Raw genomic sequence first — 17,638 nt, forward strand, 5'->3', positions numbered from 1 at the left:
TCCTACCTTTCCTGCCCAGGGCAGGAAAACTACTCTTTAGGTAGTTGCAGACCATCCAAAGAACAATGGTTATCTTCTTTATTGAATATATAGTCAACAAAATGGATCTGTATATTTTAAAGTCAAAGTTACAAAATACATTCTGGTTAAGCTTCTGAGACTGCTAAGTCCATCTCAGTGTCATGATTCTTTGAAGAGGGATTTTGTGAACAGGTGGAGTGGTCCAACTGAGCTGTACTGGCACTATCTCATGTCCCCTTGTGGAATTGGTGCTTCCTGCAGTTTAACACTCTACCCATGCTTATAGTTACTACTAGATGTCTATTTTTCCTTCCCAATCGGAAAAAAAATGCAAGGGCAGACACAGCATCTTTGCATCTAGCAAAAACAGAAAAGGTGGTGCTGAAGGGATCCTACGGAAAATAGAGTCTACATGTTCACAATGAAAAGTCATGTACAGTGTCCCCCAAAATGTCCAGCATGGTTATTTAAATAGACATTCAGTTGATATTGGCCAAAGGCATGTGGATTTTTTTAAACGCTATTAAATTGAATTTAGCTATTATTACTAAGCTATCCAATATAAACATTGAAGTCTACCAAAATTTCAGTTCTATATTTTTCTTAGCCTTTTATTGAATTCATCCAGAAACACCAAATTTATACAATCATGAGATTAATATATACATACACAAGGGAAGATTAACAAGTATTCTAAGATATCTTTACTACTAGTTTACTGGGGTGCTGTTTACAAAGAGCATTGCATATAGTGTGTAAGTAGAAAATATGAAGAATTCCACATCTCTTTCAATTTCCTTAAGCATTCAATAATCAAGATCTAGTCACTTATTATTACAACACATTTTAAGTAATAAAGAGCCTGTACAGCTCAGAGATGAACAAAGAGTTTTACAACAAAAGTACCAATCAAAAGATTAAACCTCCCAAACAGGGGAAGAAGCATCTCGCCAAAGGAGGTGGAAGCAGAGGCCACAGTGGGGTGGTTGCTGGGAAATGGAATAAGAGCTGGAGCTGTTGATGAAAACACATATACATATATTTTTATAGGACAGGTCAAAATAACATCAATGTTTCCAAAGTAGGATCCTATCACTTCTATCCAAATGAAATATGTTTCATTCATCTTTAAAAAGAATCTTTTCACCACTGTGTTATCTGAAAAACTGAAAAAAAAATATTTCCTTTTCTCCTATCATCTAGCTAATTATAGAAATGCCTACTACCATTGCCGTTAGTGCCTGTGAACCACATTTTTTTATTTTTCATCATTTTTTTCATGCCAATCAGAGTAAAACAACAGTGCTTTTCAAATTGGATGCTTAATTGGCTAAGACCCAAATCTTTCTACTTTCTACACATTCACTAGTCATGTCCAGGGTATCAGCCTCCTTGTTATTTATCTTAAGGAAGGAAAGCATCGATTCTTACAATCATCTACATCATGGTTTCTATTCATTCAGATAATTTGAGATACTTGAATGTTTTATACTTAAATACATCAGACTGGATAAGAGAAAGGTAAGAGTTACAGCATACAAAAGGATTTTTTTCAATAATAGTATGATTTTAAAATATCTTTTGAATTTTACTAAAAATAAGTTATTTTACCACAAGTTGGTCAGCTACTGCCATGTGCACAAAAAGGATAGAGCAACTGTGATGGCCCAGTAGGAAGTTCACAGGTATCAGCAGCAGGTATTAGAAAAGACCCAGAGGAGGGAGTTTCCAGTTTAACCTGGTGGTCTTTAAGAATACATGGAACCACTATTATAATAGACATTTAGGAGACTGTAATTGTGACCAGCAGTGAAGGTGGAAGCCAGGATTTATGTCCAGGTCTCCTTTCCATTCTACTATGACTCTGATCTTCCTTTGCACGAATTTTTGGAAAATATTTATACTGTGCAATATTTTTAAAACTTCCCCTAAAGAGCAGAAATATAGGGGTCTACTAACTGAAGAAATGGCATTTCTTACCAGGAATGTCCAAATAGTCTAGATTCCTCTGACCTAAGGAATAAACATATTTTTAGTTAATATCATTGTACTTGGCTGTGTGTATTAGCTAGGCAATGGGAAATTCTTTTTTTTTTTTTTAATCTAGTGATTGAAAATCTCTTGATAAAATCCAGTATTAGAGTTCACATAATGATAATTATATTTTTATAATGTATGTAATTTTATATGTAATCACATATAACTATACATTATATTGTACATGTTATATATCATTACGTATTATATATGTGCATTTTGTATGTGTGTGAAAAATATATATGTAGTTATATTTACATATGGACGGATATCATTCCCCTTAATTCTAGGTCTTCTTAAGAGGTTTACAGGCAGACAAAGGTAAGAGTTATGCAGAAGGGATAAGCGTGGGATAGATCTTACTCTAATAGATCTTACGTACTAGACTCAAGCAAGCTATCAAGTGGGCTCATACTAAAAATTCATCACTATAAAGAAAGAATCAACAGGGAGGAGACAGTCTGGCTTCCAGTTCCACCTTAGGTCAGCACCATTTTTTCTCTTGGCACAGCTTGAAAGGCTGTGCATTTCAATATTTTTACTTAACATATATTAAGGGTACCACAACATCATTGTGTGCTACACACTATCCCTGCCTCCAAGGGGCTTATAGTCTAATACTGCAACTCAAAGGAAGGCTACCTTTGCATAAGGCAAGACTCCAAATCCAGCCCCTTAACCTGTACCTTTTATCTCAACCTGGAAGGCTCTCTGGGGCGCCCGCTGCCTTCTCAAAAAGTCCTGTGTCTAACCTGCCTCATCTCGCTCCTCAGTTTTCTGAGTAAGTCCTGATGCAGATTCAGTCCAGAAGCTTCTGTTTGTCCAAAGGCCCTCTTCAGTAGCCCAGAGGCCATTCCCAGTTGTATCAATCCAGAATTTCTCCAGGTGCCTTCTGCTTTACTTCCATCTTCTGTGAATCTGACTTCCTGAGCCTCGGAGGACTCAGTAACCCCAACTGCCACAACACTGAATATCAAGGGAGCCTGAATGGCCTTTGTGCCTGAATCCATTCTTCACTGACTACCATACTTGCATCGGGTCATACTCTCCCCCATCTCAGGGATTTCAAATCCCCTTTCTCAGCCCTGCTCCCCATTCCCTTTTGTCTTGTGTGCTTCTACCTCACCTTCCCAATGTCCCACTCCATATCTATTCTCCCCTTCCATTGCTCTTTTTTGTCTGCTCCACAACTGACAAACGACTTTGTGCCTTTCCCGCTCCCTCCATTTTCCGAGACATGGCTCCCTCCTAAGGGCATTGAATCCCTAGCTACACTTTCCAGGATGGGCTGTGTTTTCACTCATACCCCCCAGTTCACTGGTCATGGTAGAAAGAAGACTCTGTTCTCCATGGCCACTTCTAAGGTCTCCCTTTGCTACTATTACTCAGTATCCTCTCTGCCTTTGAAATTTATTCACCCACACTTATCACTGAAGCAGAATTCTGACAGCTGTTACCTACTGAACCCCAGAACATTCTCCTTCCTTCCTCAGCGAATTCAGTGCTTGGCTCATGGTCTTTCCTATGATTGTGCCATGCCATTTCTCAATCTTGGCATTGCCTTCTAAATCTGCCTTCACTCTTATTATTCATGTGCTTTTGAACAGAGTTGGAGAACATTCACAAAATTGACATGGTCCACTACAAAGCTCAACTGTGACCTTGTAGCAGGGCTGCCCCACAGTCCCTAATAAATTCACTATCCCATTTACCATAACAGATGTTGCAAACGTTTTTATGCCTCAAATCTCCCATCGCTTCCCCTTTACCATCCTCTCAGCTGAGAAGGTTGTCTCATACTTCATTAAAAGTTAGACCATTTGTCTGAGATTCCCTCTTCTGCCCTTTTCATCTCACACCTCTCAAGACAATCTTCCCCCACTTTCTCCTTTGCCCCCTGTCACCATGAAGAGATCTTCCTCCTTGTCAAGGCAAATCTCTCTATATGCCCAAGCCATCCTATTCCTTCTTATCTTCTCCCATAAATTCTCCCTATCATTCCAACATTTTCCTATGTACTGGATACTTTTTTGCTGAATATTGTCCTATATCGCTCCTCTCTTTCTTGTTTAAACTTGAGACAGCCACCTATACTCAATGTCTCCACTCCCTTTCTTCTCCCTTTAAATTCTCTGCAATGCGCTTCCAACCTCATAGTTAACTGAAAACTGCTCTCTCCAAAATTCTCAGATTTTTTTTAAAAAATGAAAAGCTGGTTTTACTGCAGTATGAAATTTTGAAGCTTTTGTATTTGGCAAGAGTACAATGATAATCACATCAGGAGTGGATATATTTGATTATTTTAAAATTTCCTTTATATTTTCCTCAACACCTGCAGATTTATATACTGTGTAATCTAGGGCAGAGGAGGATAGGGAAGTTGGAAAGAAATTTTATGGCATTTCAAATGAGCCACTATAGTTTTGTGAAAATACCGTCCCCACAAGATGGACACTTGAATCCAAGTCCCTGAAGGCCCACAGAGTCTGAGCAGGATGAGAGAACATGGCATAGATGACGTCCACTAAAGAATTCACCACAAATGTTACAACTAACTGTTCTCTCTTTGGATATTCATTTCTGGGTTTTAGAATAATATTCTTATAAAGGCTTCAATAGTCTGCTCAAAACAAGTAAATTTCATTATGGTCTATAGTATATGTCTTATCCAAAAAGGAGCAATGCCTTTAGGCCTTCTTTAAGCCTTTGGGGAGCTGTTTCCCCATACAGGGCTCACATAGCTTGGTTGTGTTTGAATTCTAAATTTAGTAGCTTCTGTAGGAGGCAGGACAGTATCAGCAAAAAATTCAGCACTGGCAGAAGCAGCTAAATGAAGTGATGTAATCAGAGATGACTTATCATTTCCAAGAATGCCCCTCTTCCAGACTGTGAAGCCTTCACAAAAATTAAATTTAAAGAGTTCCTGTCTAATCTAATCAAAATTGGAGTCCATCCTTTAGCCAGACCATGAATACCATCTTTTAAAATAGAGAAGCCATAAAAGATGCTCTTGTATTTGCAGGGGCCTACCTGTATTGGCTTTAGATCCCTAGCATCTGTCTAGCTTCGGGTGCTTGATTAATGCTTTTTTGAATAGACTCAATATTTTCCCCACCTGACTTTCACTCTAGCATGTGAGACAGCTGCTACTGAAGAAGGTCCTCCTCAGGGACACTAGCTCTTCCCCTCTCTTTACCACCACCCCTGAATCCAAAGTAGTCATGTCTCACTTCCATGTCCCTGCAAATAGAAATTATTTCTTACCAGGGTCTTCAACAGGCTTTTGTTCTTCATCCATTTCTGAATAAGAAGAAAAATTTCAGGAAGTTATCTCAATGTGATTTAAAAATACAACTTCAGAATAAATTCAAGAACATAAGCGTAGGTAATGTCAGGACCCAAGTTTCCAATTTTTAAAAGCCTAAACACATAGATCCTTCTTAATTAATAAATTATATGCTGAATGGATTAGTACTATAAGAACACAGATTTGGAGTTAACCTTTTAGACCCCTCTCAGGGAGGTGTATGAAAACAAAATGAATGATATAAGAGATAAGGAAGCAATTGTATAAATTATTAATAGTGCTCCATAATGTATCAAAGAGAAGATCTGGCTCTTTACATTAAGTAATCATCTTCTTAGTCCTTTATCAGCACCACTTAGCATTCTTAAATCTTTCAGATTATACACATTCTCAGGGTTCTTTGTGGGATCTTCTTTGGAATGGGTGTTTATCCCAGGGCACATGCCAGAGCTGCCACTCTCCACATGCTGGGCTCTGAACACATCTCCCAAAGAGCCACACAGCTACTCAACCAGAATAGAAACTAGGTCAAAATTCCAAATGAGCACAGAATGATCCCACTCAGTCTCACAGTTCTGGCTAACATAGATGTTTATGAAAAACAGTATGATCACAACCACTGTCAGTAAAAGAGGGAAATGATAGTAAGATAAAGAATGTTTAATTGGAAACCCACTCTCAGATTTCTGTCCTTACTACTTACTACTCTTAATTCACTTATCTAAAAGGTCAACTTTGTGTCATCTGAAAATTTGAGAGCACACAACCTATATCTTTTGCCAAATAACTGATAAAAATGTTAAGCAGTAAGTAAGTGTGAACATTGATTTCTGGGACATTCCAGCCATGCTGATACTGAGCCACCATCCAACCTGTTCTGAATCTATTTGCTTTTATTATTGTCTAACTGATGCCTCTAGTCTGTTCCGGATTTTAACATGTCATTGGGGGTTAAAAAAGTTACATAGACATATATTATAAAAGAAGCAATATGTATGAGATATTTAATCAAAGGTTTCTACAAAATCTAGAAAGCTATAACAACAAAATTTACATAGCAAGCTCTACCTACTGATTTAATAATCTTTTTTCCTTTTAAAAAAATAATAGCTTTTTATTTTCAAAATATATGCAAAGAAAGTTTTCGATATTCACCCTTGCAAAAACTTGTCCAAATTTTTTCTCCTTCTCTTCCCCCATTCCTCCTCTAGGCAGCAAGTCATCCAATATATATTAAATATGTGCAATTCTTCTGTACGTATTTCCACAACTACTAATTTAATAAACCTGACAAAAATGAAACGAGGTCCATATGTACTATTCTTTAGGAGCCACGCCAGTTGAAAATCTTTTTAATGATTGCTTCTAGAATCTTCTGATTAAGTGAAATATAGCTCACTAGCCTAAAATTTACAAATCTTGTTCTCTTTTCTGAAAATCCCTGCTCTCTCCGTTCCTGTGATATCTCTTCTAATTTCCTTGCTCTTTATCACTGTCAGCAGCTCAACCTTCACCCTGTCAGTTTTTCAGGTCCTAAGAATGGATCTCTGGAGATAGGGGACATAAAGTCATAGGGGGAGGTGAAGTTCTGTCTTATCATCCCCTTACTCATCTTAGGTTTCAATTCCCCATTTTCACTTCTGGGGTCAATGCAGTTCTTTTCTGCAGTGACTCGTTATAAACACTGAGCAGCCTTGCTTTCTCTGCTGTCAGTCTTCCTTGTCTGAACCTGAGGTTCAACACCTTCTCCGACCCACCCCCCAGTATAACTAAAGACGTCCCCCTCTTTTTGTTGCTCTTAGGCTCGTTCTGAGCCTTTAGTGTTTCTTGTACTATATTTATAAGGCCATGCCCCATTCTTCTCTTCATTCTCTGCTAGCTGTCGGAACATCACTTTTTAGAATCCAAGTTGGTTGGTATGTTTTCTGTGATAACTGTCTCTTTAAACAATTCTTATTTTGCCTCCTCATGAGTTTTCAGAGATTCATTTTTTAGCATCTTTCCCTAGATCATCTTACTCCACAGGGTTCTTACTTCTTTTCCCTTGGCCCCTGTGCAAGTTGTGTTCTAGAACCTAAGGAACACCTCAGAAGATCTCTGGGTTTTCTCTCTTTCACACACTCGAGGATGGCGTGGTCATTTCTGCCCAGGATTCCATCATTTCTACATCATCCACGAGCTCCTTCCCCTCTGGGAGAATCAGACCCAGAGAAGTGCCTTTGCTGGTTTAAGTCACTGACAACTGCTTGTAAAACTCCTTTTTTCCCCCTGTTCTTTCAATGCATTTGGACGGAAGATGACTATCATAAAACAGCACAAAGATGCATCTAGAAACACCTGCGGAGGTTGCACCCTCCAGCTGAGATGGGGCGGGCTCACAAAGGCCAGGGAGAAAAGGCTCCTCTCCTGTTCTCTCTTCCCGTTACAAGATACCGGGAGAGGGGCGTCCTCCACCACGCTCTGGAACAACCCAGCGCCCCCGCGGCTCCCCCTTCCCCTCGGACGGAGCCGCGTTTCTCAGCCCGGCAGTCGGGGCCTGCGGCGGGCTCCAGTCTCCCCTGACTCACTCCCCCACACGAGCCGCGGCGAGCCCGACCGCTCCGCCCGTCTCCCCAGGCCGCACCCCGCGGGCTCCCCTTCCCGCACCCCGCCCTTCTCTTCCTTGCGTCACGGCCACGCTCCTGTGGCACTGCCGCACTACTCCGGGGCGCGCCCTCCGCCACAGAACGGACGTAGGGTGTCTCGGCAGCGGCCGGGCCGGGCCTGGGGGCGCCTCGTTCTTTCTGGAGGATGCTACAGCTTTGCCCTCGCCGTTCTGGACCAGCTTCCCCTCTGGCGGAGGGATTTTAGGCTACACCAGGCAAGTGCAGGCTCTGCCATACCCGCGACTCCCCCTAGATGGCGGTCTTCTCACACGGACAACCCGGCTCCCCCCAGTCCAGCCTCAAAGTCACACACAGCACGGCCTCGTGGCTGGCTGGTTCCCCGCCTCGCACCTTCCCGGCCCAGTCCGTATGCTCTTCCTAAAGGGCGGGACTACGCCGTCCCCTAGTCCCCTAGCAGCGCCCTCTCGCCTCCCAGGTCAAAGATGAAATCCCTTCTCTGGCCCTCACGGCCTCTGTAGCCTGACCCTTCCTCTGCAGCTTCTCAGGTCTTACACCATCAGTCTTCCTCCTCTCCCCCACCCCCCTCCCAATCTGTGATCCAGAGTCACCGGCCTCCCTGTGCTCCTCCTACACAACTCCCAAAACAGTTTCACCGCCCATCCCCCCTGCCTTCAGTCACCCTCCCCCATCACCTTCTTGCCTGAAGTCTTAATAAAATCCCACCTTCTACCGATGCGGGCGGTAGCCCCCTTTAAGATTCCTTTCTGATCCCCAACCCCACGGCTGACCTTTGATTCACAAGTCCTGGTCCAAACCACCCTTTCGTATTCCAAGGGGAGAGATCCGGATCTGAGCTAACTCGGGCTGTCCCAGCCCCCATTCTAAGGATCTGCTCAGGTTTCCCAACCCCCACCTAGCAAATTCTAACCGGGGCTGAAAGGAGGAACCAACCTGGGACTCCACCCACGGCCCTGTAACTGAATAAAAGAGCCGGGCTGGAATCGTCTCTGGGCAGAGGATGGAACATGCGAGCACCGTGCTTTGTACCACAGACTCTGTCCGCCACTCCTGGTGCAGCTCTCTCTTCCTCTAACTCCTTTTACTAAGCAGACTTTAATCTTACTTCCAAATCCTACAATAAACCTCTTTTATCCATCCAGGTTGTGGGGCCTGTAAATTAATTTACAGAGGACTCTTGCGCTCCCACTAGACCTCAATTAAATAACTTTGTACCCTTGGGAATCCAAAGGGGTTGCAGGGAGCTCCGTTTGACTCCCTGCACCCGGAACTTGCCACTAGACCTCAATTAATCCTAATTTTATTTAGATACTCCTCAAATTCTCATCACTACCAGAAGTCCCTCCTGATCCCCCTTAATGCTAGTGCCTTCCCTCTGCTGATTTATCTCTAATTTAGCCTATACATAGTTATTTGTAAGTTCTCTCCTTCCCTCACGGCCCTCAGTTCCTCTTTTCTCTCTCCTCCCTCCCCTCTCTTCTCTCTCTGTCTCTCTCTCTGTGTCTCTCTCTGTCTCTCTGCCCTCCCTCCTCTGTCTCTCTGTCTCTCTCTGTTTCTCTCTTTCTGGTTCTCTCTGTCTCTCTGCCCTCCCTCCTCTGTTTCTCTGTCTCTGTCTCTCTCTGGTTCTCTCTGTCTCTCTCTGTCTCTCTGTGTGTGTCTCTCTCTCTTTCTGGTTCTCTCTGTCTCTCTGCCCTCCCTCCTCTGTTTCTCTCTCTCTTTTTCCTCCTCTCTCTGTCTCTCTCTCCGTTTCCAGCCCTCTGTCTGTCTCCCCCACCCCCAGCTCGAGCATGGATTATTTCTGCCCTCCTTTCTAACCTCAGTGCTTAGCGCAGTCCCTGGCACTTAGAACATGCTAGCTGAACTGATGCATTTCTTACCAGAGATCTCTTCTTCTTCTTTGGATTTCAACCCTAAATAGGAACATTATCATTTAATTAGATTATGAAATAAATAGAAGAGAGATATTTCACATGTAGACAAAGTGGAGAGAGGGGGAGAAGAAAGGAAGGAAAGAAGGAGGGAAGGAAAGGAAAAATATGGAAAGGGAGGGAGGAAGGAAGGAAAAGACGAAAGATTAAAAAAAAAAAGTTCTCACCAGGCAAAGTGACGTATCTGGGCTTAATCTGTCCTGAAAAACACCAACAAAAACAGCTTTTTATTGCATTTCACTTAAGTCTAGGGATCAGTGTCAAACTCAGCCAAGAATTCTCCTTGGATCCAGGACTTTTAGTTCAAATGACCCCCCAAAATGGTGCGAGAGCTTAGAGAAAGAGGTTCTTTAGCCATAAAGCAGAGAAACAAGCTGGGTTTCTGTTATTTTAAAGTGTACCTAAGGGGATGCCTACTTGTAAATTAAAACTGGTCTCTCACATGAAGAAAACTCTTAAAGTTCAGGATCGAAGTAATATCTTTATCCCAAAAAGGTCTTCCCACCCCTGTGATATTGGTCAGATCGTCCTGGATTCTTCACCCTGAACTCATCTAATCCTCACATGTCTCAGCACTGATTTTGTGAAGTTCCCTGAAGACTTCTGTCTTTGCATTATTTTTTTCTGATAAAGTAAAAGCTGGGGCCTTTCATCTAATCTCCTCTGACATATTACTTGACTCCTTTATTGTCTCCCTAAATTTTCTTTCTTAAAACTGAACAAATATTTTAACCTGAGTTCTCCCCATATGTTCTACTATCCCGGGAGAAGCAGGAAGACAAAGTATACTTCATTCCTAATATCTTTCCTGGCCAGGGAATGGGATGACAGTATTAGGCTGTCTACATTATAGGTCCAGGTCTAAGCATCCCTTCTGGGTGGGCATTGGAAGGTATAAAGCAATTGGTGACTGGGTACCAGATGAGAGAAGGTCTGGGACAGAAGACGTCCTCTCTGCAGGGGCTGCAGCAGAGACTAACAAGAATCCCAGCCAGCTCTGAGAGGTTCTGACAAAGATACGAAGGAGATCCCACTTGAGGAAAAACTATCTCTTACCAGTGCTGTCCACACAGTTTTCTGTTTTCAAGCCTGAAACAAGAGAGAAACATTGTTTATTCCTAAAGTGAGAAGACTGTGGCTGAGTGTAAAGGGCGTGCTGGGTTTGGAGGCAGGAGAGATCTGGGTTCAAACTCAGACAACTGCTAATCCTGTAATCTCAAGCAGGTTATTTAACCTCCCTGAGATTTTTCTTAATTGTATGTGAACATAATAAAACCAGTGTTACCCACATCAAAGGGCGACCATAATGCTTCCAATAAATTATGTTATTTGCTATAGAGCTTAATAAACCTTTAGTGTCAAATAAATCTGTGGCCACCCAGCCTAATTGTCCTTCTACTGTAGGAGTCTGGAATCTTTTTACTTTGACACAAATAAAAGAATCCCAATTAAGCTGTTCACTTTTACAGAATAGCATACAGGTAATTTATTTATCCATTCATTCAATCATCATTATGATGTGCCTATTATGTGAGCAGCATTATTATTTGGTAGAGGAGGCTAAGGGGAATGGGGGAGTACAAAGATAGTTAAGATATGGTTCCTGCTCTCATTGAGCTTCATAAGCTCAGGCTAATCAAGTCCTTCTCAGAAGACATCCAGCTATTTATATACAAGTCACTCTACCTTTTTGGAAGATTGGGTACTTGACTCTAAATGGGGCTCCATCTGCCCCATTGTCCTTTGGACTAAATTACTGAAGTTGTTCCATGAGCTACATCCTTCTTATTTTACAGAGGAAGAAATTGAGGGCCAAAGAAGAGAAGTAATTTGTCCAGAGAAACACATCTAGTTGTGGAGAGAACTGAAGCCTCTGAGATCACTGCAGAAGAGCTTGAAGCCATGCTAGTGGAAGGCCTAAATGCCTCCCTATCCTCTCCTTAGAGGCATAGAAACCAGGACACTGAACTTGGAGTCAGTGTACGCAAGCCCAAATGCAAAGATGATCAACACTTCTGATTCAGTCCTACCTTCCACCTGCATCTTTCTCTTCATATCCACACACACTGGTACATCCTGTGATTTCACACAGCAGAAGCTTTAAGGACTTATGTGGTACTATATGAACGTTCTTTCTTGTGGCTGGAGATATGAGGCTGGAAGACCAGGTAGATTTTTGTTTGCTCTCTCTACTATAGGATATTTGTTCTTTGATTCTAAAGTAAATGCAGATCTTTCATAATCCAGGTGGCCCAATGATGTTTTTGTTTTTGTTTTTTTTTTTAAATGACAGAGATTCAAACTGCATTAGCTATATATATAGACTCTGATATCTGCAAATTGATGGTGGAATTAAGAGAACCATGATGTCTGGGCAAGAGTCAAGAAATTACAACACTTTGAATTGAAAGATATTTTAGGGATCATTTTGCAAAAGGAAAACAGAGTTCCAAGAGAGTGAAGTGATTTTGCTATGGTTGCCCAGTTGGTAAGAGGTCAGATGTGATCCTGAGTGCTCAGACCTCAAGTCACCTGTTTTCTAGGGCTAGGTCCTTGTGCTCATAAAGCTCTTTGAAAAAAAATCTAAGCCCAGATAGCCCTGTTCTTGGGCTTTTTGAAAACAGTAACCGTGGACGCACAAGGCAAAGCCCTGACAAAATCTATTGGCTAGGGAGGATGGCCACAAAGTTCTAGTTACTGAGAAGTCTGGGATCCCTAAATTCTATAACTATTTTCAAATGGTCAGACATGAATGAGAAGATGAAAACATGTATCCAGTCAGGAGAAATGCTCCTTATTAATTCCATCTTCCTAATATCCCCAAGTCTAAGAAACCTATCCATTTTCTTGCTCCTAATTTCAGTTACAAAAAAACAGATTTACTTACCTCCAAGGTATGCACAGTCAAAATGGCTGCAGGTCTTATTCATACTTCTAAGGACAAAGTTGGTTCTATTTCCTTCCTGAGTCAGTTTAAAAACCTCATTCAGAGGTATTAGGATGCTTTCATTTCCTGAATCAGAAATTATTTTTGTAGAAATGCCAAAACATGTGTAGACAGTGAGCAGTGTTTCGGAGCCAGTTAAAGGTTCAGGTCTGACGCTGAAAGAGGTAAAATGAGCAAACCTGATCTCATCATATCCAGGAAGCTCAGATGAAGTAAAAAGGCTTTTGAGGTATGCTGGACGTCTATAACTCTCTGAACACTCTCGGCTCAGAAGCTGCAAGGCTCTTGTCAGATAAAAGTGTAAAGCTTTGAACTGAAAGCTGTAGATATAATCATCTCGAGATGTTCCAGCTTTTTCTACAGCAGAGCTGAACTCTTGGTAAAAGGGGGTCTGCCCCTGAGCTTGTGAAGTATATGCCATGAGTGCTATTCCATGATTGTCCTGAAAGTCTGGAGGAAGCAACAGCCGTGCTTTCTTTAAATCCCACTGGGATGCTGCTTCTGTCCACACGGAATGGAAGAGCTTATGGTTACTTTTTTCCTCAATGAGCAACCTGGGAACAAATTTGGTTTCCATTCTTGCAGCACACTTCAGGTATTGGTCATCAAAAGTATTGGTAGACATGCTTAAAATATGACCCTTTACCTAAAAGAGGAGAAAAATATATACATTGTGGAAATGAGGGACATTATGCATATCATTTACTTTCCTGTCCTATTTGCTAATTCTCAAAATAGGGCAAGAAGACTTGGCTCCCCATACATTCACCTTCAGAGACTGCCTTTGTACTATAGAAAATGTCACATTTTCATCCACTCTTGTGTTAAGCAATCACCCTTTATTAAATACTTATCCTGTAGCATACCCTCTACTAAGGCTGGGCAAATGAAGGAAGGAAAAGTCCTCAATGACTTTACATTCTAATAGGTGAGAACAAATAATAACTAGGTATGCGGAAGATTTAACTGGAGCAGACGGAAGGCAATTTGAGAAGGAAAGGCACTTGCAGCTGTGGAGACTGGGAAATCCCTGCACGGGATGGCATCTGAGCCGAGTCTTGAAAGAAGCCAGGCAAATGAACAGGTGGTGATGACGGAAAGCCAATGCAGAGACCCAGAGATGGGTGACCCAGATTGGTATGGCTGGATCCTACTGTGCAGGGAGAGGAGTACAGCATGAAAGACTGCAAAGGTAAAAAGGGACCAAGTTAGAAGGAACTTAAGAAGAGATTATATTTTATCTTGGAGGAGACAGGGAACCAAGACAGCTCCCTGAGCACAGAGTGACATGCTCAGACCTGCACTTCCAAAAACCATCTCGGCAGCCAATAGACAATAGACTACAGTGGGGAGAGACTTGAGGCAGGCAGACCAGTTGGAAGGCTAAGGTAACATCCAGGAGAAATATAATAAGGACCTAACCCAGCATGGTGCCTGTGTGAATGGAGGGTGTGAACTAGAGAGCCATAGTAAAGTAGAAAATAGTTGCCAAATGGCAACAGGTTGGAAAGGCAGGATGAATGACAGTGAGACACCAAGCATGGCCTGGTTCTGAGCCTGGAGACCCAAGAGAGTGGTGGAGCCTTCAACAGTAACAGGGAACTTCGGGGAGCAGAGCTGTGGAGAAAAGATGGCTTTGGTTTGGAACATGTTCGGTGTGAGATGCCTATGGGACACAGTTTGTGATAGACAAAAGTCACTTGCTTTTTTGTAATTGGAACTTAGGAGAGAAATTAAGGACTAGATAATTAGATATGGGAATCATTTGCACAGGTCTGATGATTGAACTATAGAAGCTGATCAGATCACTGAGTGAGCTACTACTGAGTGAAAAGAGAAGAATGTCTAGGATAGCTCTTGGGGGATAGTCACAGTTTATTAGCAGTCATGACATAGCTGAATCAGCAAAGGAGATTGAGAAGAAATGGTCGGAGAGGTAGGGAGAGAATCAGGAGAATGTGATATCAGGAAACCTAGAGAAGATATTCAGGTGAAGAACATGACTGACACTCAAAAACTGTAGAGATGTCAAGAAGAATGAGGATTGAGGTCACTGGATTTGGCGATGAAGAGAATCACTGGTAACTTTGGAGGGGGTAGTTTCAGTTAGATGATGAGGTCAGAAGTTAAGACTGCAGAGTATTTAGAAGAGTGTATTGGGAAAGAAATTGGAGGTTCCTAGAATATATAACTTTCTCAAGAAATTTAGCTGCGAAAGGGAGGAAAGATGTGGAACAACAGCTAATAGCAGTGGTAGGATCAAGTAAGGGCTGAGTTGTTTGTTTTTTAAATGAATGAAGAGACAAGGACATAGGAGCAGCATGTTGGAGAAGTCAGGATAAAGCAGACAAATTAACTTTTGCAAAGAAAAGGGCCTCCTATGTCATCAAAAATCAGATTTAAGGTCCCACAGATGAATGAATAAGAGAGTACATGTATGTCCAAATCATATTTAACAAGAAACATTTATAAAATACCTACTACACATAAAGAATTGAGAAAAGTGCTAGAGATACTACAAAATCAAAACAATCCTTATTTTCAAGGAATTTAACATTCTAATGGAGAGATATATAATATTTACACTGATAAGTAAATCCAAGATGATTTGTGAAAGAGAGAGAAGACTAACATCTGTTGAGATCAAGAAATGTTTCATATAAGAGATGGCACTTGAACTGGAAGTTAGAGAGAATAAGAATTTTAGGCATGAAGAACAGATTGTATGAATCATATTGTAAAGGGATTTAGGAACATAACTTGGCCACTTAAACCCACAATATTCCTCTTCCACTATAATTAACCATATGTCACAGGTGAAATCCAAAATGTCACACCAGCTGATGCTGTAGATTATGGAGCTGGGAAGGCAATGTGCAACTAACAAGAAAGCTTGGAATCAGAAGACCTGAGTTTAAATACACGCTTCTTTTTATAAAGCAAGAAGTAGAAGAAAGTTTGGGATCACAGGATAGACTCCTACATGGAAACTTAGCTATGCTACTTAATGGCTACATGATTTAAAGCAGCTCACTTAACCTTCTCAGGGCCTGTTTCTTCATCTATTAAAGAAGGAGGATGGCCCAGAGCAGACAGAGGAATCAAATACACAATCCACTCCTGGGTGCGGGTCAAACCAGATTAAAATGTAATTGAGAAATCTCTATTAAAAAAATAAAGAACACTGGGAAATAAAGGAACACTGGGAAATGAGTGTAAACTGTTATTTTTACCTTCTGAAAACAATTCTTCCTGTGCAACAAGAAATTCGGTTCTACACACATATATTGTATCTAGAATATATTGTAATATATTTAACATGTATAAGACTGCCTGCCATCTGGGGGAGGGGGTTGGGGGAGGAAGGGAAAAAATCTGAACAGAAGTAAGTGCATGGGATAATGTTGTAAAAAATTACCCATGCATATGTACTGTCAAAAAAAAGTTATAATTATAAAATTAAAAAAAAAAAAACATTGATTGAAAGAAAAATAAATAAATAAAGAAAAATACAAGAAAACAAAGGTAAGAAATAAATATGTGGCTCATAGAGATTCTTGTGTGGTTGGATGGCTCTTGTTTCTGTTTCACTAGTCTGTACGATGGTCCTTAGACTCCAATTCTAAGTATTCAGTAACTCTGTGAACTTAAGTACCAGGGAATTAAGTAAAGTCTTGATGTTTTTATACCTAGAAGTTGGAGAAAATAACTGAATAAGGCTTTGCCTGGATATTGGTCATATAGCTGTGTTTACAAAGGATGTTTGTTGGAGGCTCTGAAAGGACCAAAAGGGGTCAATAAATATAAAAGCTCCTTAATGTTGGAAGTGGCTCTTCTCCCTTCTGTGGTTCTGGAGAATGATAGCTATTCTTTTGATAATGATGATTCATTTTAACATTTCAGGATTATTTGAATAAAAGTTCCCTAGAACTTTAATCTAAAACTCTAATCTAAATTTTGAGATTGCCTTAAAATTCATTTCATTACTTTTCAAAAGTTTCTCTTGTATACAGGAGATATGTTTTGCCTGAGAGTTAGAAGTTACTAGTAAGAAAAGGAGGGATTTCCATAGAGCAGGATGTTTGTGGTGGAATTATTTCCATGATGCTAATAATGATGAAAACTTATATTGTATGTAGTTCTCATAAATGCATACATTCTAATAAATTTTCAGACAGATGTTACATCTATTATCTCATTTTGTATCCACAACAATACTGGTGAGATAGGTAAGGTCAATTTTTTTCCATTTTTAAGTGCCCTTACCGAAAGCATAAAGTTAGTGCTAGATGTAGGATTAAGAAATCCAGATGACCAAATTTTGAGCTATCTAACCTGAAAAGTTACTTAAATATAGGTGTCTCCTGACCTCTTCTATAAAGCAATAACTAACAGAATAAACAGGCTGCAGTAGTATGGGGTGCACTTCTGAGTTCATATCAGACTCACAGATGGGTAAGCTCTGGCAAGATCAAATGTCAGTAAGTTTTACCCTACAAAACTACTTTCCTGTGTTCTGAAGAAAGTACAAACAAGATGTGCCACCAATAGAACTTATGGATACTTACCTGAACAGTTCAACCATTCAGCCTAGAGAATAATGTAGACCGCACTCTCACTCTAAAATAAAAAAAATCTATCACTGTGCTAAATTAAGAGCTCATTCATGTTCCTTGGCCAGAGGCCACAGTTGACTGTATGTTCAGAACAAAGAGTACCTTGAACTGTGACTTCACTCACATCCGTACTCAATAAAATCTAAAGGACTTGAAAT

General features: G+C 40.9%; 1 protein-coding gene across 11 annotated transcripts in view; it reads right to left on the bottom strand.

Annotated features, from left to right (window-relative positions):
• Positions 1–17,638, bottom strand: part of ART3 (ADP-ribosyltransferase 3 (inactive)) — a 124,213-nt gene that overhangs the window by 3,234 nt on the left and 103,341 nt on the right. For 3 of the 11 annotated variants that reach the window (XM_074275686.1, XM_074275684.1, XM_074275683.1), the window contains 7 exons: positions 12,805–13,510; positions 10,974–11,006; positions 10,085–10,117; positions 9,867–9,899; positions 5,323–5,358; positions 2,002–2,034; positions 606–1,035 (listed from right to left, as the gene is read on the bottom strand). In XM_074275686.1, the coding sequence (XP_074131787.1) occupies positions 893–1,035; positions 2,002–2,034; positions 5,323–5,358; positions 9,867–9,899; positions 10,085–10,117; positions 10,974–11,006; positions 12,805–13,510 (1,017 nt within the window). In that variant the 3' untranslated portion in view covers positions 606–892. Of the gene's footprint in view, positions 1–605; positions 1,036–2,001; positions 2,035–5,288; positions 5,359–9,866; positions 9,900–10,084; positions 10,118–10,973; positions 11,007–12,804; positions 13,511–17,638 lie in introns of those variants that run through there. The other 8 variants (XM_074275691.1, XM_074275690.1, XM_074275689.1 and 5 more) reach the window with 4 other exon arrangements.

Source organism: Sminthopsis crassicaudata, chromosome 6 (genome assembly GCF_048593235.1).
Source record: "Sminthopsis crassicaudata isolate SCR6 chromosome 6, ASM4859323v1, whole genome shotgun sequence".
NCBI lineage: Eukaryota > Metazoa > Chordata > Mammalia > Dasyuromorphia > Dasyuridae > Sminthopsis > Sminthopsis crassicaudata.